This window comes from Apodemus sylvaticus, chromosome 2, assembly GCF_947179515.1.
Source record: "Apodemus sylvaticus chromosome 2, mApoSyl1.1, whole genome shotgun sequence".
In the NCBI taxonomy this organism is placed as follows: Eukaryota; Metazoa; Chordata; class Mammalia; order Rodentia; family Muridae; genus Apodemus; species Apodemus sylvaticus.
The window spans coordinates 79,621,637-79,646,200 of NC_067473.1; the positions used below are offsets into that span (position 1 = coordinate 79,621,637).

A 24,564-nucleotide genomic window follows, 5' to 3' on the forward strand; every position below is an offset into this window, starting at 1 on the left:
GCTCCTTATTTGGAGTAGCTTGCTGAGTTTCGCACCTTCCGCATAACAATGACCTATCCACACTACCCATGGCAAAGATTGATTAGTTTGGGGTTAGTATATAGGGGCCGCCCCAGCTCTCCCCGGAGTTTTCGGCCATTAGCTACAAGACTGTAAAGGTCTCCTGAATAAAGTGCTTGAAGAAGATCCTCGGTGTTGTGTCCTTCCAGAGTTGTCATGACAGTGCTAATTTTCCTTTAAAATAAAACATGAAAGAAATTTCCTGGATAACATGTCATCAAATCAACTTCTTCACCTTGGAATTTTTAAAAAGAAATACTCTTCACCCGTTCACCCATGCACACACACACACACACACACACACACACACACACTGTGTAGTTCTGTAGAGAGAGGGACCATGTGGAACTCTAATTTTACTTCATGAATAAGTACAGTTCATTCACACAAGCAAAATCCCAAATGCTAATTGCTTCATTTGAAGCAGAAATCTTTGTTCCTCGTTATTTGTGCAAAGCCAGGGCTCCATGTAATCACATAAAGCATTTGATAACACTAATTCCCCTGACAGGCAGAAATCATGTCCACCTGCTATACACACAATAAAGCAGCAAAACTAAACAACAGTGTACCACCCCCTCCCCTGCCTGCCACCCACAAGGCCTATGCAAAATCCACAATTGACTTCTGCCCTTAATGCTCACGGTTTAACGCTAACTGGAAACAGCAGCTTTCATGACAAACCACCACAAAGCAGCAGCTCAGAGGCAGACCACGTCACTTCACCCATCTCCAGAGACTGCCCGTCTTCTGTCATGAGTCCTAGAATAAAACTGGAGAGGAACTAGGGGTGTAGGTCAGTGGCTTAGCAGACAGAAGGCCCAATCCTCAGCAGGGACAAAAAGGGAGGGAGGGAGGGGAGGGGAGGAGGAAGGAAGGGAGGGAGGGAGGGAGGGAGGGAGGGAGGGAGGGAGGGAGAGAGAGATGCAATGCTGCTTTAATATTGTTCTCTTTTCATAAAATCAGAGTAGAGGGGAAGAGTGAGGGTAAAGCACCTGCCTTGAACATCTGGGGACTGAAGTTCAGCTCCCCAGAACCCACATTAAAAACAAAAAGCCACTGTGCAGAGTGGCTTACACATAACCCCATGGCACGAGAGGCAGATGCGGAACCTCTGCAGCAACTTGACTAGCAAAATGAAGAGCTCCGGGTTCAGTGAGGTCCTGCATCCATGTCTCAGGTGGGAAAATCCAGGAAGACACATGTACCTGCACACACTCTGTGCCCCTACATATGTGAATGTGTGTGTGTGTGTGTGTGTGTGTGTGTGTATACAAACACCACACACATGTACATGTACAAAACATCTTCTCATAAAACTAATTATTTCCCAAATAAACTTTATTTTCAAAAAGAGTGTCACAACAGACATAGAAATTTAAATATGACACAGAGAGCAGTTAGAGATCAAATTACGTACATGTGAAGTCACAGCTGGTGCTTGACCATTCCCACTAATGGGAGGGGGCAAAGGCACTGCTATACAAAATGGCGGATGGCTTTAACAACCATTATCTACAGGTATGCCCTTCTTCCATACTTCTGTTTGAAAGTTTAGCTGAGGTCTGATACAAAGCCACGTAATTGAGTAATCAAGATCCTTTCTTCTTCGTCGCTCCAGCACAGATGGTGGTGGCAGCTTGGTGCAAGGCAGCCTTCAAGACACACCACTGTCCTACTGCCCTCCCATGACATTCTCAGGCCTTCTCACAACCTCTCCAGGTTCAGAAAAATGCCGGTGGTGGCAACCATTTTACAGTTACTCCTGCCATCTTCAAGAACAGGCCCTTGAGTATATTCTCCCCATTACCATGTTTGGTGAGACAGTGTCCATTGCAGACTTAGTGTTGTCATGTAATATCTATGAACATCAGGAAATGATAGGAACAGGTGAACCAGGACATACACCTAACCCCTCTCACTGGTTACTGGGAGGGTGACACAATTCAAAGCAAGACTGTTCTCAGAAAACACAGACTTTTCTGGATCCCAAGGAGAGCTGTGATCAGCCAGCAACTGGTGGGAACTGTTCCCAGAGGTGAAGATGCTAAGGGAAATGGGGCCCAACAGACACAAGCAAAGTTGCTGCTTCTTCATTAGCAGAGAAGTGGAAGTCTGAACTCAGGAACCAAAGGTGCTTTTACAGCTTAGGCACCAAGGCTGGGCTCAGCTGCCAATCTCTGAAGAGTGCTCCTCATCTATAAAGAAGCACCTAGAGAAGCAGCAGCCTCCCAAGGTGTCAGACACCACCAGTTGGGCAAGAGCACACTTGTAAACTACTAGGTGCTATTCCTAACAAATGGAGATCCGGGAAGTTTGTTCTGAGATAAAAGTCAACTTGATTAAAAACAATTTAAAAAACAGAATTAGTAGTCATTTTTGGAGATAAAAATGTCTACTTGGAGTCATTTTGGAGCCAATTTGAGATAAAATGATAAAAGTCAGTTTTTAAACCCAGGGAAGTATTAATAGTAGCTGTTATTGGTTAGCCTTATTTTTGATGAATCAGAAATGGGAAAAGTTTCGTTGACATACTAAATTCTCTCATGATTTAATGTTGTTGCAAAGTAATATACCAGCTGTAAACTTTATTAGTTTAACAACCAGAAGGCTAACCTGGTAGCCTCAAAAGTAAACACTGATTATAAATACAACCCTCTGCCATGCCTACCATATTTTGATGCGCTGATTAAAAGGAAACAAACATTATTTGTCTGACATTTTGTACTAGTTTATTAGCCACCAGGAAGTCTCTGGACACCTATGTATGAGTTGCTGCCTCCCTCACTCATCAACATTGTCTCTCTCCACAGTGAGGCCAAAGCTGTTAAGGAGTAAGGTCCGCCATATTCCTCCTCCCCGCAAGCAGGGACTCAAAAGCAGGGGAAGAAAAAACAACTTCACTATACCATGAAAATAGCAAGCCTTGAACTAGTACAAAAGCTTTCGAATATGCCAGTAACAGAATGTTGAGAAAACAGAGGGTGGCAGAAGCACTGGGCACTGGTTCTCACTACACCCTGTGTGGATGCTGTGGTGTTTCCAGCTGCAATGTGTTACGATTAGAAGAAAGCAAGCAAACCCAGCTTCTGTGTGAACACGGGGACAGCCCAGAAGTCCTCTACTCGACCACAACTGTTACCGCCCAATAACTTACCAGAAAGACATGGATATTTACAAAGTCTCTGGGGTTCTTTAAATAAAAGAAAAATGATATAAAACTAGAAACAAGAAGGGCAAAGAAAAAAAGCTTTGCTTAAAGGTGCTGCCTTCCCGTTGGAAACGGACGTGCATAAGATGCCAGGCGCTTCCCTACAATTCGTCATGCACATATGTAAATTCTCTGGCGGATATAAATCCATCTTTGTCTTCATCTTCTTTATCAAAAATATCTTCCACCAAAGAATCGTGATGGCTTTCGTTCACCACCGCACCGTGCTTCTCAAACTCCTTCTGTAAATACACTTTAACCTGCAAAATATCCGCCGTGATTAATAATAGCTGGCTCTCATTAGCAACCCACAATGCATCAGTGCCACAATATAAAGCAAGAACAAAAATAACTCCATAACCAGCTTCTAAAGGAATTAAAACAAACTTTTGCTTTATGGCTATGTTGTGGACATCTAATATAATGCATTAGAAATTATATATAATATACATATTTTATGTATATATTATATATACAAAACCATTGCATCAAATATAAGGTTTTTATTAAAATCTATTACCTGCCTTTTTGCCTGTTTTTGAGATGCCATCGCTCTCTGAACCTATAGCTCCCTGATTACCACTCTAGCTGGCCAAGTAAGACCCCGGGAGCTCCCTGTCTCTACCCCCGGCCCCCACGCCCAGTGCTGGGCGTGGCATGCACTGCCACCTCTACTCTTTGCATGGACCTAGGGATCCCAGTTCAGGTCTTCATGCTTCCATGGCACGCACTGGATGCACAGGCCATCGGCCCAGTCCGTTTGCTTGTTTTCAGCTGGATTCACTTTTATCCTTATAATTTCACATTAAGAAGCCAACATTTAATTTAAGAATCTATGTTCACAGCCCATTTAAATTCATGGGTGTTCTTAGGAGTATGTGCAGGGTTTGTCCATGTGGGGTTGTACACGCATGCACATACTTGTGTATATGGAGACCAGAGCCAACCTCAGCTGTCATTCTTTTTTTTTATCTGTTTTTTATTCGATGTATTCTTTATTTACATATCAAATGATTTTCCCTTTTCTGGGTCCCCACTCCCCGCAAGTCCCATAAGCCCTCTTCCCTCCCCCTATTCCTCCATCAACTCCATCCCACTTCCCTGTTCTGGAATTCCCCTATACTGCTGCACTGAGTCTTTCCAGAACCAGGGGACACTCCTCTGTTCTTTTGGACATCATTTTATATGTGGATTATTTCTTGGGTATTCCAAGTTTCTAGGTTAATATCCACTTATCAGTGAGTGCATACCATGATTGATCTTTTGAGACTGGGTTACCTCACTTAGTATGATGTTCTCCAGCTCCATCCATTTGTCTAAGAATTTCATGAATTCATTGTTTCTAATGGCTGAATAGTACTCCATTGTATATATATATACCACATTTTCTGTATCCATTCCTCCGTTGAGGGATACCTGGGTTCTTTCCAGCTTCTGGCTACTACAAATAGGGCTGCTATGAACATAGTGGAGCATGTGTCCTTATTACATGCTGGGGAATCCTCTGGGTATTTGCACAGGAGTGGTATAGCAGGGTCCTCTGGAAGTGCCATGCCCAGTTTTCTGAGGAACCTCCAGACTGATTTCCAAAGTGGTTGCACCACCTTACAATCCCACCAGCAGTGGAGGAGTGTTCCTCTTTCTCCACATCCTCGCCAGCACCTGCTGTCTCCTGAGTTTTTGACCTTAGCCATTCTGACTGGTGTGAGGTGAAATCTCAGGGTTGTTTTGATTTTCAGCTGTCATTCCTTAGAGTCTTGTTTTTTGAGACAGAGTCTCTCAGCTGGAACTGGGTGAGTCTCATTTGGACTGGCTAGCGGTCTCCAAGGAACTGCCTGTCTCCACCTGCCAGCTCTAAAATTACACAGACACTCTTCCACACCCAACTCTTTTCCCACCTTGGATTCTGGGCCTGGAACTTGGGTAACGGTTCATGAATGGCAAGTACTTCACTGCAGCTGCCACCTAGGCTCCAATATATAAGCGCGTTAAATTCCTGGACTATGCACCAATATTCTCTGGCTCTAAATTATATTTATTATACTCCACTCTTCAAGTGTGAAATGGTTTCTTTATTAACTGCACACAATACAGTCATCCCTACTGCCACAGCACTGTGTGTGCGGTCTTACAGTCACAAGAGAGCCAACACTGGCAAACAAGCCCCGAGAGCCCTGCTTGCTGCAGGGAGCCTTCAGCAAATGCACTCATCAAGCACTAAAGAGTAACAGAGGGGCAGAGCAGGGGAAACAGACATTAAACGTTACCAAATTTCAACTTTATTTTGGTGTTTTATCCGATATGGCTTTCAAATTGTTTGTTATTCTGATTTAATTGAAAATTAAAATGTAAGATTTAAAAAAATGTCTGGGCAGCATTTTAAAGTGTCAAAAGAATTAACATAACTTCTAAAATGTTTAGATATGCCATATATATTGCATTATCTGCTAGCCGTGGCTAATATTTTCACAGCATTATATTATAGCTATTGAATAAAATACACTTCAAAGGAATTGTTAGCATCATAAAATCTTCCAGAAGTTTGTGAGATTCAATCTTTTAAATATTATTTTAAAGTTTACCTTATAGAAGAGGAAAAGTCTTTTTTAGATTTATTGTTGTTTTATGAGGACTTGCCTACATGTTTGACTGTGCACCATATGCATGCCTGGTGTCCACAGAGGTCAAAAAAAGGCACCAGGCATCAGATCAGCTAGGACTTGAGTTACAGACAGTTGTGAGCCATGTGGGTGCTGGAACTGAACCTGGGTCCCCTAGCAGAGCAGCCAGTGCTCTTAACCACTGGATCACCTCTCCAGCCCAAGAGGAACATTCTTATGGACTAGTTTTTTATGTGTGCGCATTTTTTTTGGACATGTAATGATCATAGAAATTTAAACAAATTATGCTACATGGTTCTGGGCTTACAGTTCACTTTGCTGAAACTAAGAGGCATATGTGTAATAGGAAATACTCTACTGCCAAGCATGGGAGTGCATGTCTTTGATACCAGCAGAAGCGAGAGGATCTCTTGAGTCATCCAGGACTTCACTGAAAAACCCTGGCTCAAAAAACAACAAACCAAAACCAAAACCAAAACCAAAACCAAAACCAAAAAACATATAATACTAATCAAAAGCTAATAGTTTAAATATGTATACATTATATATAATATGTAATATACATGTCATATATGTCAGAAAACATTTTTAGGAAGGCTTTAAGTTTTCATAACCAAGAGCTTTGAAACAATTATGTGCAAGAACCAAATTAGGTAAAGAAAAGGCTGGGGGGGTTGGAAAAAAAAAGAAAAGATATCATAATATGCTTGACAGAAGCAAGTTTTCTCTTACATTTGTGCTCCATCTAAGTCTGCCCAGTGTTTTTTGTCTAAGCGGTTCAATACAGAGTCCCTTTCGCCCTCCTCCTTCCCTCCCCCCTCTACTTCCTTTCCTCCCCTGTTTTTGTTCATTGATCAGATTCTCATACTGCTCATTTGGTTCCAATTTCCAAAATCTGCTTAACCATAGAAAGCCCAGCAGACCATTGCTGTCACAGGACAGATGCAGGAAGTCAGAGCTACAGGGTACAAGGCTACACTCTGTAGGAATCATGAGATAGTGTAGCTCTGCAGAAGCTGGCACAGTGAAGACAATACATCCATTCTAACCAGCAGAATTCACAGGCTGACACATGACATACAGAAATGTATTTTGAAAGGCATATCTATTGGAGACCACTCCACAGCTCTCTATTTTTGGATCCCCAAAACATGTGTACAGGGGCCTCAAATCTAGGCTCTTCTGAACCTATCGTAGAACCCTTGAAACAGGTCAAATAGCGACCGGGGCTTAAGTTCACCGCACACTTGCCCAACAGTAGTAAAAATATTTGTAACTTCCAGTATCCTCCTGAGGGAGATTGTAAGGATCTCTGGCCTTCTTTCAATAGACCTTTCTCCAAAACTCACTGCAAATAGCCAGAAGTTTTTCCAAAGTGCCTGCCAAGGAACATAGCTTTCTCTGACTAAATAAATAAGCAAATAAAGCACCATCAGCAGTGTCCTACAGAGTGACACCAGCTCAGACTGTCCCCTAGCTCCCTCTGCTCCTCCGCCAGCTTGGCTCAGCAGCACACACTGCCCGCTGCGGCCGGAAGCCAGTAAAGCTGTGAGCTTGAGGGATGACTGCTTTTGGATACAGTGGTTTCATCGGGTCTTCTCTCTGAAGAGTCAGAACTCCAGACATTCCTCCTAAAATAAGATTATAGTCTCCATTTTTTATTTGAACCCATGTGCATGAGTAGAAAGAACTGTGTACCTTGTGACAGGGCCACACCAGCAGAGCCTAATCAGGACCCTGTGAATTTAAAAATCAAAGCAGGGTCTTGCGCGTGCCTATGCTACAGTTTTTTATTGTCTTTAAAATATAATTGAGGAGTGGGGAGATGGCTCAGTGGCTAAGAGCATCTGCTGCGGAAGCATGAGGACCCAATTTCAGATGCCCAGCATTGCCAAAGGTGCATGTGCCTGCAACCCCAGCTGCATTGAGAAGAAAAAGGGTGAGCAAAAGTTAAAGCAGTCAGACAAAGCAAAATGGTTCAGTGACAATCTCAAGGCAATAAGGCAGACAGCAATAGAGGAAGACACCGGGTCCAGTGTCTGGCCTCTCACTCATGGGTGTCCACTCACAGGCGTACACTCACAGGTGTGCACTCACGGGTGTACAAACTGCACACTTACATGCATGCACCACATACATACAAACACATAACCAAAATGCTGCTTCCAGCTCCCCATGAAACTGCAACCCAAACTGTATCATCCTTTGCCACCCTGTCCCTGTCCCTGTCCCGGTCCCGCCAGTTTAAACCAGTGATCTCAGGCTTCTCTCCCCAAACTATGGCCTGTCAATATGTGCTATTTATTAAGGATAAAGTGATATAATGCAGTTGGAACAAAAGTAAGGAGTGGAGACCGGGGGAGGGAAAGGAAAAGGAAACAACGTTATTGTAAGGATTAATGTAGATACAGTCTCAAGAAAGGTTCCATGAACAATGAAAGCTACTAAATAGTATGTATGTTTTTCCTACCTTTTGAGTAAGAATATATATTTGCGTAAACACTGGAAAAATACATTAGAAAGTAATAAATGAGGTGGAGGGATCCAGTGAAGGGCAGAGAGGATATGGGCACAGTAAACACTTCTCTTTTATGACAGTAAACACTTCTCTTTTATGACGTGCTGAGGATTGATCTCAGAGCCTGGCACAAACTAAGGAAATGCTTGGCCACTGAGTTCCACGCCCAGTCCAAGACCTCTTTGTATATATTCATTTAAATCAGTTGATTTAAGTCATGAGAATGTCATATATGTATTTTTTTTTTTAGTAAGAGAAAATTACCTTTTATCTGTTAACATCACAGTGTATGAAACCCAGTGACCAGGACTCTAAATCCCAGCACTTAGGAAGCTGAGGCAGGAGATTCACAAAGTCAAGACATACCCAGATGTCACAGGGAGACCCTGTCTCAAACAAAGCAACATGCACCAAAACAAAACCACAAAGAAACAAACCCACCAGGGTCTGTCAAGATCCCTTGGTCCCCAGTAACTCTGAGGCAACATCAGTTCCTGGCTCTGAGGTGAAGCTCACCAAGACATTAAAACCCCGAGCATCCCGCTGGCCTGGGGCCTCAGGTAAGAACCATGGGCCTGTGTCTGCCTCTACACTCTCTCCACAATAGCCAGTGACAGCAGGAAAGCTTGAGATGCGGAGAAATCTTCCTCTTCCTCCCACCCCAAATGCTAGGCCATCAGGTCGTGGAGGAAAAAATTTCCCTGTGTAAAATCCAGAAATCCCCTCCCACAGAAAATAACTTCAACAAGCTTGGTCAGGCAAAAACTGCCTGTTGGAGAGTACCCTGAAGCCGGTCAACAGCCAGTCGGCCATCTTGAGCGGAAACCATCCACATGAGAAACTTGTCAGGACCAGCGCGTTTCTCATGCAGTCATAATGTCGTGGGGGAAAAAAAGCTTTCCAAGATCCCCGGCTGAGGATGAGACACAGTCAACAGTAAGCCTGGGAGAGAGTGGAAGCGGCAGGAGACTGGGCAAGCCTCTTGGCCAACACATTCTCCCTTAGGTAGTGATTTCCTACCAAAAAAAGGGGGCGATTTTCAAAGCACTTTGGGAAAAGCTGTAAATAATAGTTTACCTAAATAAGAATAAAATGCCCTTCTTACTTATTCTTTGAGAACTTTGTATAGTATATTTTATCATATTCTTTCCAAATCTGCAACTCTCCCAGATTCCCTCCATCCATCCAATTTCATGTTCTTTCTCTCTCTTAAAAAAAAAAAAAAAAAAAAAAAAAACCTTGTGGAGACTTGATGGCCCAGAGAAGGGGGATGCTAGAGGGGGGAAGGGCACTCTCTTAGGGGCAAAGGGGATGGGAGATGGGGTGAGGTTTGTAGAGGGGAGACCAGGAAGGGGGACAAAATTTGAAATCTAAATAAATAAATAATTTTAAATAAGAAATAAAAAAGGAAATAGTTACAGCCTACCCAGATAAATATATTGCTATAAATCCCATTTAACTTTTTCCTTCCTCACTGGAATAGGTTCATAAAAGACAACAAAAAACTCCAGAAAATTCAATGAGGGAATAAGATTGTCTATACAGTGTGTGTATTTGGAAATAAAATGACACAATCAGGTATAAAGAAGAGCCCATACTGGAGTTAATACAAATCAGTCTCGAAGAAAAAGAAAAAAAAGTAAAACCCCACTAAAGACCATGGGTTGGATTTATGTTGGCCACGACTTCTAAGCCTGCCCTAGGTCTGGATGACATACTCACTGTCACTTCTTTGAAGAAAACTTATTTTTCTTCTCCCAGAAGCTAAGGTATTTCTAGAAAATGAGAGCTTAAAATAAAAGTAGAAGAAAAGCAATGGAGGGGCGGCAGGCAGAGTCACCTCTTGCTTAGAGAGTTTCCAGTCGTCATTGAGATCCATTTCTTGAAATGACTCCTGGGACCTTGGGCCATTTCGAATTTCCAGGAGGTCAATGTTGAATATCAGTGTGCTCTCTGGGGGGATCTTACCTGATAGGAGGAGGTGGGGAGAATTTTATTTAGAAGATCTAAAAGTATTCATAACAAAATCAATTATGGTAGCAGACATTTTAACTCCATTCAATAAAGAGGTGCTCCACAATCGTCACAGATAGTAGAAGTCACTTATTACTATAATCGCACTTTACCCAGGAAAGAAAAGGAGAACAGAAGGAGGAATAACCAGCCCAAACAGGCAGAAGAAAAGCACGGTGTTTGGGTGGCAATAAAACACACGTACAGGTGTATATGATAAAAGCCTTGATGCTAATTTTCAAATATAATTAAGACCCTTCATGTTACACATCAAGAATGACTTCTAAAAGGCTTGAGTAATTCAGACTGAATTACATCATAAGAGATTTGTTAATTTAGACCAGAAAGTCTAGACCTTTAAGTACACAGGGTTGGCACTACGGTGTCTACCACTGGGGGGCAGTATTTAACAGTGGGAGCTCTGTGAGCATGGAATACAACAGAAATTCACATCTGCCTCTTCTAGGCTTCCGTTCCTTACCTGTAAAATGATTGACAATTTCTACCTTAGGCATCCATGGAGAGGACAAAGGGGGAAATCCACAGAGAAAATAAAACCCTCGGGGTTGTTCTCGATAAATAGTGCTTGATATTTTTATGGTTTTAAAAATAATAAAGGAAAATTCAAATTTTTCAACAACTTAGGGTACCTCCTGACATAGGACTTTATGCATTTATTTGTTTGTTGATACATTTAATCAGAAAAGGGAAACCTAAATCAACTTCTAAAAGGAAACTAACACATCTTTAAAAGTTAAAAAAAAAAACTTGTTAAAATCTGTGGATACAAACAAAAAAGCTTAACTAAGAGTCAAAGAAACAAACCTTTCCTGGAATTTTAGGCTTTTTTTTTTCTTGTTCAAACTTGCTTTCTCTATTTAATATAAAGGTCAGGGTCCAGAGGTCAGGATATGGTCATTAGACAATTAGTCTTTCACTGTGCCCCATTTCCTCAAAGTTCTATGAAAGGGTAGTCAGTTTCTAAGAGAGAAACACTCACGGTGTGAGCCAAAGCTTACCGTTGCCGATGGAGACAGGAAGGGGACATGCACTAGACCCACCGGTGGGAAAGCTGTTGTCTTTCCAAGGAGACATGCAAGCATGCACTAAAATACTACAAAATTAGTGGTAAATATATAGAAGAATTAGTTTCATGACACCAAAGGAAACAACTCAGACTTATATCTCTGCATGCTGCGAAGCAAAGCGAAATTAAATATGTCAACTACTGCTATGGTTACATACACAGAGTAAGAGTAAAAGAACAGAGACACGGGGAAGAGAAAGATTAGCTCTCCTAGGACGCTCTGTTTTCTTTTGTAAATAATATAGTTAGAACTGAATGTGTTTAATAGCCATGCCAGGGGAACATGGCATAGCCAGTCCTGCTTCAGAGTACATCATATATGCACAGACAGCATTTAACCTCCCTAGGAAACAGGGAAGGAATCTCCATCCATCCTTTGGCTATGCTTGGCTGAAGAATGCCACAAGGTCTAATTACACAGCATCAGAGTCGTTCTCTATCTGCTTCCAGTGGCTTCTTACAGGTCTTTTCTTCACTATAACAGTACCACATTTTCTTCATAGGGAATTTGTAAGATAGACTCAAAAATGAGTGTAACTCTGAGAATCACAGTACACTATGAATATTTTATTCATTGTGATCTACTTTCTATGTACATATACTTCCTGTGGGGAAAGCTAGACAGACAGAAAATCTATTTCCTACTTTTACATCACACACATTTCATATATATATATATATATATATATATATATATATATATATTTTTTGCAAATGGCACTTTTAATAAATGAGCAACGTCTTATTTGGCTAACCCTGACTATAACACACTCAAGTTGGTTCCAATTGGTCAATAATAACACAGTGGTAGACATCCTGGTTCACAATCCTCGCTCTTCAGATCTGGCAACTGGCCCAGATCAGACTTTAGTGAAGAAACTACCTCTGTGGCCAGCTGATAAGCATCTCCCAACAGCCCTTGGAGCACTGCATGAATTCAGCCAAAATACCAATTGTCAGTGCCTTGGAAAAAATTGGCACAAAAGCTGTGTGGACCAGCCCAACTGCTTATACTACGGAGACAATTATTTTTAATTCAAGTCAATACACTATTTTAAATTAAACAATTGAGGTAGGCAGTGGTGCCAGACACCTTTTAATCTCAACACTCATAAAGTTAGAGGCAGGCACATCTCTGAGTTAGAAAGCCAGCCTGGTTTAGAGACCAAATTCCAGGACAGCCAGGGCTACACAGAGAAACTCTGTTTTGAAAAAACCAAAAATAAATAAATTAAATTAAGCAACTGAAAACTTTACAAATAAGTTTAAATGCAAGAATGCAACTCTCACAGTGAGAGCTACAGTGTGGAAGACCTCCTGTCTGTAACTAGATACAGTCATCTATCAAACTACATCCGATCAACCTATTTCAAATGTTCGGCCCATCACAACACTTGTTAAATCGAGTTGGCAGGTTTCCTCTTGGGAGGGAGGAAACACTGGGAGCTGCACAGCAGGGAGGGTGGCTCAGTTTTACCTTTTCCTTCTTTGCCATAGCCCAGGGCAGGAGGAATGATGAGCTTTCGCTTCTCTCCCACACACATTCCAGTCAAGCCTTGGTCCCAGCCTTTGAGAACCTCCAACATGCCCAGGGTGAACCAGACGGGCTGACCATTGTTGTGTTTGTGACTGCCAGAAAGAAAACACAGCAGAATTTTAAAAGCTCATTTTCTTTAACCACTAGGAATTGAAGCCAGAGCCCTGTGCATGCTAGGTAAGCTCTCTATACCCTAGAGATTTTTTTAAGTGACTTAAACACAAAGATCCTTGCTGTTTTCATGTGTTTCTACCCATCAGTGGTTAGGCTTAAGATCTTAGAAATTAAAGAAAACAGCAATTCTTGGATTAGAAACACACACACCCAAGTCTTCTTCATAGAGATTCAATTTCCTGACCACTTTTCTTGCTGCAAAACTCATAAATTGAGCTAGCTCAAGAAGGGCAGAGAAAATAGTAAAACAAACAAACAAACAAAAAAGTTAATTTGAACATGTACTTTAAAGTAAGTATTATCATAAATTTGTCTCTAACTCTAATAACAATCTTACTGTTAATAGGTATTCTTGGAAAATTGTTTCCAGGATTTGGTCCTCCGTCCCTCAGTCCCTGAACCCACAAGGAGCTCAAATCCACAGTAGTTGCATATAACCTACTGTATACATTAAACCATCTTTAGATTGCACAGAGTATAATGTAAATGCTATGTGAATAGTTGTTGCATTGGGTAATGACAATACAAAGTCTCCACGTGTTTAATAACTATATATATTTCTTCAAATATTCTGGATCTATAGTTGATTTGAACCAAGAGACATAGAACCTGCAGACGGGGGGTGGTTGGGGGGGCGGTGGGGGGTGGGGGTGTAACTATTCCAGTATTATCCCTTGTACAGAGAAAATGATGTTAAATGTACTAGTATTTGACTTTAGATATACCTAACCCCTAAAATCAGGTTATTAATGACAAAGTCTTATCTTCCCAGGAAGGCAACACACAAAGGAAAAACTTAGGAAATGTCTTGAGTTTGAGAGGAAGATAAAAAGCTAGAAGTATTGCTAAACACCTAAAGGTCCATTTTTATCCAGACTTAGAGACAAGGGTATCTCATTCCCTGTCTACAAGCCTTTTGATGTACAGTTTATTGATGGTTCTTGTACTGGTTAGTTTCGTGTGTCAACTTGACACAGGCTGGAGTTATCACAGAGAAAGGAGTTTCAGTTGGGGAGGTGCTTCCATGAGATCAAGTTGTGGGGCATTTTTTTAATTAGTGATCAGGTGTGGAGGGCCCCTTGTGTGTGGTACTACCTTTGGGCTGGTGCTCTTGGGTTCTATAAGAGAGCAAGCTGAGCAAGCCAGGGGAAGCAAGCCAGTAAGAAACATCCCTCCATGGCCTCTGCATCAGCTCCTGCTTCCTGACCTGCTTGAGTTCTAGTCCTGACTTCCTTTAGTGATGAACTGCAACGTAGAAGTGTAAGCTCAATAAACCCTTTCCTCCCCAACTTGCTTCTTGGTCATGATGTTTGTGCAGGAATAGAAACCCTGACTAAGACAAATTGGTACCAGGAGTGGGGTTTTCCTGTGACAACCTGACCATGTTTGGGGGAGGATTGTGGAAGGACTTTGGAACTTTGAGCTAGAAAAGCTGTGGAAAGTTCTGTAGGAGCTTGAAAGACAATGTTATGAACAGTGCAGAAGATGGAGTCCTGGCTTGTGAAATTTCAGAGGGAAGATTAAAGACTCTTACAGTGGCCATGTTTTGATTGTGAAGATTCTGTGGTTTTGGTTAGCTGGGGCTGAAGAATCAGCTGTAAGTAGCAAGATACCAGAACCACTAAAGCAAACCTTTGTGTTACTGGGACTATTGATGCTGGTTAGCTAGAGCTAGAAATTAGTGGTGATTAAGAAGAGACCAGCATCACTGAGATGAAATCTTCTTGGAAGTGTTTTCTGAGAGCACAGAGAGTGTGTTCCAGAGATAGCCACAGTTGTATTTTGTGCTGTGGCTAGACTTGGTACTGTGTAAGAGTCACCCAGATGGTATTGGTTTTGAAGGCATGAAGGGGTCATGAAGAGCAGCTGAGGCTCTTGGCACAGTGAGAGGCCACGGAAGGCCATTGGTGAAGGTGCAAGCCCCAGGACTTGAATGGGTCATGCATAGGAGCAGAGGCTTGTCACCATGAAGAGAGCCTATGAGAGGCTATTGGTGAAGCCTAATTACAGTAGAAGTCAACAGTGTTTTTGGAGATGCCAGTACCATACGATGACCACCAAGAACAGCAGCAGTAGTGGAGTACAGGCAGTTGGAGCCTAGAAGACAAGCTGTGTGCTACAAAGGGCAGAGCTGGAGAAGTGACCCACACCCTTGGAGGAGCCCGGAAGATTGTGAGTTAGATCCCAGACATTGAACCTTTGGATTTTGAGATTTGCTTTTGGTTGTGACTGTGTCCTGATATGTTTCCCTCTTGAAGGAAGAAAGTATTTTAGTGGAGCCCACAATTAGAGACTTTGAATTTTTAAAAGACTTTGAATTTTAAAGATATTGGACATTTTAAGGTGATTGAACTTTTAATATGTAAAGACTGTGGGACTTTTAAAGTAATTTAGATCTTGGGAATGAATAAGAAAATAAGGATTGAGGCTTAATAGTGATGTGTTTGTGTATCAAGTTGACAAGGGGTCAATTGTACTGGTTAGTTTCGTGTGTCAACTTGACACAGGCTGGAGTTATCACAGAGAAAGGAGTTTCAGTTGGGGAGGTGCCTCCATGAGATCCAGTTGTGGGGCATTTTCTCAATTAATGATCAGGTGGGGAGGGCCCCTTGTGGGTGGTACTACCTTTGGGCTGGTGCTCTTGGGTTCTATAAGAGAGCAAGCTGAGCAAGCCAGGGGAAGCAAGCCAGTAAGAAACATCCCTCCATGGCCTCTGCATCAGCTCCTGCTTCCTGACCTGCTTGAGTTCCAGTCCTGACTTCCTTTAGTGATGAACTGCAACGTGGAAGTGTAAGCTCAATAAACCCTTTCCTCCCCCCCCCCCCAACTTGCTTCTTGGTCATGATGTTTGTGCAGGAATAGAAACCCTGACTAAGACAGTTCTGGTGCATGAAAAAGGCCATTTTCATTCTAAATCTCAGCTTATGTTCAGACCCTCTCCAAAGATTGACTATAGGTCTACTCAGAAAATCCTAAAAAAAAAAAAAAAAAAAAAAAAAAAAAGCCAGCAGGTGGGTGGCGCATGCCTGTAACCCCAGCACTCTGGGAGGCAGAGGCAGGCAGATTTCTGAGTTTGAGGCCAGCCTGGTCTACAGAGTGAGTTCCAGAACAGCCAGGGCAATACAGAGAAACCCTGTCTCCAAAAAAACAAAAAAACCAAAAAAACCAAAAAACCAAAAAAAAAAAAAAAAGAAAGAAAGAAAGAAAGAAAAGAAAAGAAAAGAAAAGAAAGGAAAAGAAAAGAAAAGAAAGGAAAAGAAAAAAGAAAAAGAAAATCCTGGGATGTAGCTCCTCAAGTTCTGGAGAGGAAAGGAATGGTCTGATGTGCAGGCATGCAGAGAGATGAGAATAGTCTCCTAGGTAGTTAATTCCTTTCAATAAGGACAGTGCCCTATTTCACTTAGGTTGAATAAATCATCCTTGGCCTAAGTTTATGAGTAATATGGCTAATAAAATCTGGGTAAATGGTATTTTTGTTTTGTTTTTTGAGACAGGTTTTCTCTGTGTAGTCCTAGCTGTCCTAGAACTTTATAGACCAGGGTGGCCTCAAACTCCAGGATCTGCCTGCCTCTGCCTCCCAAGTGCTGGGATTAAAGGCATGCACTCCTTCTTTTACTGCACGGGCCCTCATAGGAGGCAAAAAGAGCAGAGAAGCAGCAATCATTCCCACTAACTATATTTGGCGGAGTTTCTTCTTACGGCTAAACTAGTTATCACTCAGATGATGACTCTGGCAATACAAAACACTTTGCAGACCTTTTTAATGAAATCTCTTCATTGTCATTATATCCCATTAGTGGTGCCTAAGAGTTTACATGAAGGCTGCATGCAACAGTCCCTTCACCAAGTACCACAACATAAGCAATAAACTGCTACAAAATGTCTGCACAGGTTTTTGGCCCTTAGATGGAAAAGCACTTAGGCTAGATATGAAAGAGATCAGACGGAAGCAAGAATGTAACTGAGCTTCTGAAGTGCAATGTCACAGCATTGGTTACTATCTACTGTGCACAGAGGAGGACAAAGCTCTGACAAACTGTTTTGAAACCTTTCACCAGAGCAAACAGTGTTCGAGGACTGTCATTCACTCCCTGTAAGCTTCACAGAGACCATGTCTCACAGCAGTTCATTAAAACAAAACAAACCGAAGGATCTAAATTGAGCTGAAGCTTCAGACTTAGCTCATGTCATTCCTGCATCCACAAAATCTTTTCCCCCTCCTGTTCAGCCTTGATACTTTCCACTCGTGACTTTCAAGGCTGTCTTGTTAGGAACTCCTTTTTTTATCCTCTCTGATCAGCACAGGCTGCCACATTTCCCCAGCACCCTGGACATTCTGTGCTCTCCATAAACTGAGCCCTTTCCTGTGATCCTCCTCTCTGCACACACACACCGTGAGCGAGCGGTAGGAGGACCAGAACTTGTTGTTAGTAACCTTTGCATCTCCAGGCCGGGGTGTGGCTTCACAGGCTGAATGAATGAATGGATGCAGATGACTAGAATGTGAACTTTATGAACGAACCTAAGGAAGTGCTGGTTAAATACTTTCCGAATGGAAACCCTTACCCTTGTTAACATTACTTGCCCAATCTCTTTGTTTATAGAAAAGAAATGCTAGTGTAGGCACCCAGAAGTCCTTCTACACTTCACTTCTATAACCACACCTTCACCATGGATAAAACTTTCTAGAAGGAATGACTTTCTGTTATCCTGCGCCTTCACCAAAAATGCCACCTGCCAGAAAGTTAACAGATCGCTTGAAACAATGTCTTTTAGAAGCAGGCAAATAGATGATTGTACATTTTGCTCTGGAAGGAAAATGACACATTTTAATGTCTTTTATGGGCAATTAAAAGGGGAATCAGATATTTTACCTACCGAATGGAATTTAAGACAGAAAATCCTGTTAAGCCTTTTCTACTTACTGCTTAATTATAACCTAAGTATTTCTGTAAAACCTCAAATACTCTAGATATAATTTTATATAGCATAAAATGATAGGGAAATTAATTTGTCAAAACTACAGGTTTCCAGGAAGTCCTTTCAAGCCCTTGGCCTATAGAACTGGCTTTGGACAATTTTCTTTCTCCAAAGGGAAACAGGTATTTCAGTTTTGTGTGTGTGTGTGTGTGTGTGTGTGTGTGTGTGTGTGAGTGAGTGTGAGTTTGTAGCGCTAAAGGAACTGTTAGCTTCCCCGTAGGAGGGCTGGGTGAGTGGGTGGGTCCTTTACCACTCTGCCTGCAAGGCGTAATTACTTACGTGGAATGAAACAGGGTGCCGTCCTTTTCTAAATAGCCTTCGTAGTGAACCAACATCAGATCTCCTCCTTTGGTCTTGCGATGGCAGATGAATGGCTTCTGGAGAACCTCGATTTTCACTTCTGGTTCAGGAATCAGAGCTCCACTCAGAACCGTGACCCACAGCGTCAAGATCGCGTTCCACAAGAAATCCCTCATGTTACCAAAGCAGAAGAAAGGCCCCGGATTTCATAGAGTTAAAAATATGCCAAAGGCGGACGACAGCTTAGGCCAAGCAAGTTCAGGACTCCCCCAACAGACTCACTCCCAGCAAGACGTGGCACTTGTACTACCAACTTTCACACAGTCAGCACGCACATTAAAGAGTTAAAGCCCCATCCCAACATGATTGGCTCTGATAGGCGGCTGCTAGGAAAGGGCGTCCTTCCACTGGCTGGAGGTACTGTCACTCAGACGCCTCCCAGCCAATGGTGCTGCAAAAAATGTGGTTGTTCGGTTTGCTATTGAGCCCGGAGCTCGGGTAACAGTCCTAGAGCCCGCAGGTAAGGAAATTCTCCCATTTCTGGAAGGCAGCTGGATGCAGCTAAATCCTGGGTGGCTGGGGTGGGGTGGGGGGCTTGTTTCTGTGAAGTACTCCAGCTGTGGAGTCTGGGGCCAGGTGACACTGGTTTTGGAAAGACCAGACACTGGGAAGCACCCTTCTCCAAGATGCCACAAAGGCTCAAAACTACGGTTACTAATTTAGAACATAAACTCTAAGGACCTAATCGGATGCTTTAAGGTTCATAAAACACATTCTGGTACAAGATCCTCACCAACTTAACGTGGTTATTTTCTCCCCATTTAGAACGTGTTTTAGGGTTTCCATTCTTGGGTTAAAACATCATGACCAATAGCTTGGGGAGGAAAGGATTTTTTACCTATTACACTTCTCTATCATAGTCCATTATCCAGGGAAGTCAGGGCAGGAACTCAAAGCAACAATCAGGAAGCAAAAACTGATGTAGATAGAGGCGCCGTAGAGGAATGCTGCTTGCTGGCTTGCTCCACCTGCTTTTTCATAGCACCTATCACCTGCCCGTGGATGGTACCACTCTCAGTGGGCTGGACCCTTCCCCATCAATCATTATTAGGATTCTGTCTAAGCTCCGCCCCACAGTCACCTGACAACAGCCAGGTAGGCCTGGCCTATTATAAAAGGGTCCCTCCTCTCTCTTGCAACTCTTTTTCTCTCAGTTTCTCTTGCCCTCCTGGGCTCTTCTCTCTCCTCCTCCCCTCCCCCCACGTGGTCATGGCCAGCCTCTGCTTCTCTACTCTCTCCCTCTCTCTGCCTTTGTCTGCCTCTTCTACCCCCTTAACTCCCTTCCCCATGCCCTGAATAAACTCTATTCTATGCTATACCATTGTGTGTCTGGTCCCTCAGGGGGAAGGGATGCATCCGCATGGGCTCACTGAGGCACCCCCTGCCCCCAACCACAGTAGAACGTATTCTCACACCTCTTTCTCTTTTTATGATCACAACAACCAGTAGTTAAGAAAATGCACTAGAGACTTGCCTACAGGTAAATCTTAGGGTTCAAATCTCCTCGTTCCAAATTACTCTAGCTTGTGTCTTGTTGCAAAATAAATGTAGCCTGGACAGAAGTTTTGTTTGGTTTTAATTAGGCTAGGAGTTAGTGTCCTGCTTAAGTTCGCCTGGTCGAAAAAAATTTGTGTTACACCTTAAAACTTGACTTGATTTCATTCTACAAACATCGCTGTCAATGAATAACTGCTAATAATTCATCACTTATGTGACCTTGGTGGCCACTAAATAATGGCTAAGGACGTCTTCCTTTAAAAAGAGTGTGTGTGTGTGTGTGTGTGTGAGAGAGAGAGAGAGAGAGAGAGAGAAAGAAATGGCATTTGTGTTTAACAATTATACAGCTTAAAGTTCCTAGTTCTAAATGGCTGCCCTAATTTCAGATGTAGTCTATTGTAGCAAACTGAGAAGAAACTAGAAATCACCAAAAGAGAAACTCTAGATGAAAACAACAACAAACACAAACAAAACAACAACAAAAACATGGCATTATACAAGGTGTGCAGTTCAGGGAAATAACCATTTATATATTATTTACTAAACCTGTCAACCTTACGTTAAGGGAAAAATGCCCACACTTTAGCCCTTCAGAGCAGATCTCTATAACACTAACATTTGGGTTGTATTGTGCTTCTTCTCCACATTCACCTTCCATTTAACCTGTCATCGACACTTTTCTTGGATAAAAATCCTGACAACAGTGCGTTTTCATATACTTTCGTGTACACAGAAATTCCCCTTGAGGAGCTTGTGATAGTGCCGATTTTTGATCCAAAAGGTCTGGAACCCGGGCGAGATCGTATCTTTAACAGAACCCCGGGTGAAGTCATGCTGGCAGTCCAAAGACCAAGCTACCAGTCAAGAGGCCCGCGGTTTGAACAGCGCCTTACAGTGAAGTGCATCCGGAAACCCACTACAGATTAGCCTCATCCGAGGATTCCGAGACTCAGCCCGGATCCTTCTCCACCTACAAGCTTGAAATGAAAAGCGGGAGCCCTGGAGCCTAGACCCAGGGGTGACCTGCCACCCCCGTGCGCACCGAGCCCCGCCCGCCTGCTAGCCCCTCCGCGCGGCGGCCAAACCCCGGCGTGGATTTGGGAGCGTGCGCGCGGCGCAGTGGGCATGCGCGAGCGCGCCGGGGCGGGCGCTGTGGGCTCAGTGACCGCAGGAAGGCGCCCGCGACCGCCGCCTCAGGGGCCGCGCCTCCCTCGCCTCTCTCTGGCGGCCTGTCTGCCGCGTCCACACCGACCGCGCCAGGCGCAGGCGCAGGCGCAGCCCCCGGACCCGAAGCTGCTGCTCCCAGGCTGTCGCGGTGACCCCGCCCCCGGGCCCAGGATGTGAGGCCCGCCCGGCGTCCCCGCGGCGGGCCGGGGTGGTCAGGGGCCCGCGGGCGCCATGGAGGGCGTGCTGTACAAGTGGACCAACTACCTGAGCGGTGAGTGCCGGCCTCCGTGTGGGCGGTGCGCCAGGCGGCGCCCTCCGCCGGCTCGCGGCCGCGACCGAGAGTGGGGTGCCGGGTGAAGCCCGCAGCCCGGGTCCGCTGCGGGGTCCACCCCAATCTCGCGAATTGGTCGGGGGGCGGCCTCGCTTGGGCCGCAGCCCAGCTGCAGGGACCCGAGTGCCAGCAACCTCTGGATTCCAGAGTCTCCACGCAGACACTCTCCTTGGGCACCTTCAGGGTCATCCCCCTGCAGACCTAGGTAGTGGAACTCTAGCTCCGCAGCCCTAAGCCCTGAAGTGTACTCTGGCGATCAGCTTTTTCCTCTCTGAACATTTCTTTTGTTTCAGAACTCTGTCATAAAATGAATGCAGATATTAGCAACCGTGTCCTTGTCTTGCCCAGCACGATGACTTAAAATAGCACCCTGCCCCCTTACTAGCTCTCGGAAGCACTTTCCAACTATCTAGAAGTTAAAACTATTCTTCAGCTGTGAAGATGATTCTCATTGAGCATTATTTTCATTGCAGCAGCCAGCATTTAATACATCCTGTGCTATATGAACTGCGCTGGGTGCGTTTTAAAGTTAAACTTTTTATTATGGAAAAATGGGTTAACATTTAACGTGTCAGTGGCAATGCAGAAACTAGAAACTTACCAACTAGAGTTGCGGTTTCCCCTTCTTTTGATGGGGCAGTTCTGTAGTAAGGACAGATATATATAGCTTATAAAGAGCTGGCGGGGTAACATTGAGGAAGTCAGGGCACAGTACAAGCAGAAATACACCTGTCAGCATGTACTTGGACTCTCCAGGTAGTATAGTAGGTAGCACAGTTACTTCTTTTTCCTTTACTCTCCACCCGAGGGCATGATGGGAAGAAGGGTTTTCCTTAAAAAGACCTGGCCTTCACTTCCAGGATCTTCAGTGATGTCAGCAGAGAGATTAGGTTAGATTGGAAAAACTCAAAGCTGGGCTGCAGTTCCTTGAATGCTGGAAGCCGAGTAGCATATTTTTAAGAGAAGGCTTGGCTTGGCCATTCTCCTGATGCTGTCCTAAATGCTTGAGAGGTAGGTGTGTATCTTAGTTGTAAACCCTTGAGTCAACTTTACCTCTTGCTGTCATCCTCTGATCCCTGCCCCCTACACACACAAAACACGTTCTTCTCCTGCCCCACCTTGATTTCCTTCTTCCTTTCCCTCCCCTTTCTGTATGGAAAGTTTTGGTAGTAAAATGCTCCCCCCACCACCTTCTGTATCCTTCATTGCACCAACGTTTTTCTAGCTGTCTCTGGGGAGCTTTGCTCTGTGGTGCCCATGCCATCTGTTTTGATGGTAAGTCTACCCCTTTCTTCCCCAAGTAAGAACAGATAGTACTGTTGAGTGGCTTCTGGGCATTGGAGCCTTCGCTGCTTTCCTTTGGCTTGCATGCCGCTGTTCAGTGAAGGCCAAAGGCTGTCACACCATGGCTACTCTTTGGATATGCTTAGAATGGAGGGTCGGCACGGTGCATTGCCTTTCCATAGAGATGGCCTTACTTTGGAGGAGAATGGTACCAGCTTAGGAAGGTCACATGGGTCCCCGTTCCCTCTGCTCTCCTTTGCTTGTTGGCCTCCCACAAAGAGCTGTTGGAGCGTAGATGGAAACACTACTTCTTCTCTTCTAGAGCTTTTGCTCTTAAAATAACATTTTATTAGTTCTTTAAGAATGTCACACAGCTTATTTTGCTCATGTTCGTCCCTCTTCCCATCTCCACCCTCATTCCCCACCTAACTTGGAAGTCCTCTTACTCTTCTCTTTCTCCTCCATTTCTTCCAGCTAATGTTGCTCAGATACTGAGGGTGGAGCCTGCTAAGGATCACACAATTAAAGAAAACTGACTCTCCCTCTCCCATCAGCTATCAAATGCCAGTAGTTCCTCAGCCAGTGCTGGGGTTCATATCTCCCTCACGCCACTGTTGTATCAATGAGGGTATATTATCAAGCTAGTTATTGTAGCTTGTAGGAGTCACAGCTGAGTGATACCGGTGATTGCTTCTTCCTCTACTGGTGCACTTAGTAACTTCCAGTGATAGGAAAGCTAGCCAGTAGGTTGAGGTGAGTACCAGATTTTTGTTTGTTTGTTTGTTTTTTAAAAGATTTATTTATTTATTTTATGCATATGCGTACACACTGTAGTTGTCTTTAGACACACCAGAAGAGGGCATCAGATCCCACTACAGATGGTTATGAGCCACCATGTGGTTGCTGGGAATTGAACTCAGAACCTCTGGAAGAGCAGCCAGTGCTCCTAACCTCTAGCCATCATCTCTCTAGCCCCCGAGTACCAGTTCGATTACCCTGTGTTGTATGACTCAAATGTGTGGTGTATGAAGCTTATTTTAAAAACTTTGTTTTTGCTTATAATTTACGCAGTTACCATAGAATACATATCCCTTTCCAGAATTTCTTTCCTTCTGAATTTTTCCAAAAAAGAGCTCATAACCTATTACTTTTATGTAGCTTGTATATTTATGCTTATAAAAAGCTTAATAAGAAATTCTAGGTGTCTTGCACACAGCATGGTGTTGCACACCTTTAATCTCAGCACTCAGGAGACAGAAGCAGGTGAATCTTAGAGTTCTGAAGCCAAGTCCAGTCTCCTTAATGAGTTCTAGGACAGCTAGAACTACATAGTAAGACCCTGTCACAAACAAGTGAATAAAAATGTGGTGTCAAATTTGAGCAGAAAGCTTTAGTATATCCATTCACCCTTTCATTCTGTGGAGAATGTATTAATTTATCTCTTGTGGTACTATCTTTTGTGGTACAACCAAGGCCTAGTGTTGCTGGGCACATGCTCTTACGACCTGCAAACTATGATGATATTTTAATTTGCCAACTGCTTGTTCATAGGCACTATGCTAGGAACAGGGCATAATGTTGAATAGGCAGACAGCTCTCCTGCCCACTTGTGCCTATGGTCTAGCCAGTAAGAAAGACTGGATAAGTAGTTAAAAGCATGTTCCAAATGCATGTAGTGAGCTTGGAGACCCAGGAAGTTAGCCTGGGTTGTGGGGAAACTTACT

General features: G+C 43.5%; 2 protein-coding genes across 2 annotated transcripts in view; one reads left to right on the forward strand and one right to left on the reverse strand.

Annotated features, from left to right (window-relative positions):
- Positions 1-1,393: 1,393 nt before the first annotated feature.
- Positions 1,394-18,841, reverse strand: Fkbp14 (FKBP prolyl isomerase 14). The gene is made up of 4 exons (XM_052173767.1): positions 18,481-18,841; positions 12,988-13,139; positions 10,251-10,378; positions 1,394-3,531 (listed from the first exon to the last, which is right to left on the reverse strand). Exons 1-4 carry the CDS (start codon positions 18,675-18,677, stop codon positions 3,373-3,375), a joined length of 636 nt encoding a protein of 211 aa, XP_052029727.1. The 5' UTR covers positions 18,678-18,841; the 3' UTR covers positions 1,394-3,372.
- Positions 18,842-20,850: 2,009 nt separating this feature from the next.
- Plekha8 (pleckstrin homology domain containing A8) overlaps positions 20,851-24,564 on the forward strand; it is a 55,528-nt gene continuing 51,814 nt past the window's right edge. Inside the window, exon 1 of the mRNA XM_052173768.1 lies at positions 20,851-21,496. Coding sequence (XP_052029728.1) covers positions 21,457-21,496 — 40 coding nt within the window. The 5' untranslated portion in view covers positions 20,851-21,456. The remainder of the gene's footprint in view (positions 21,497-24,564) is intronic.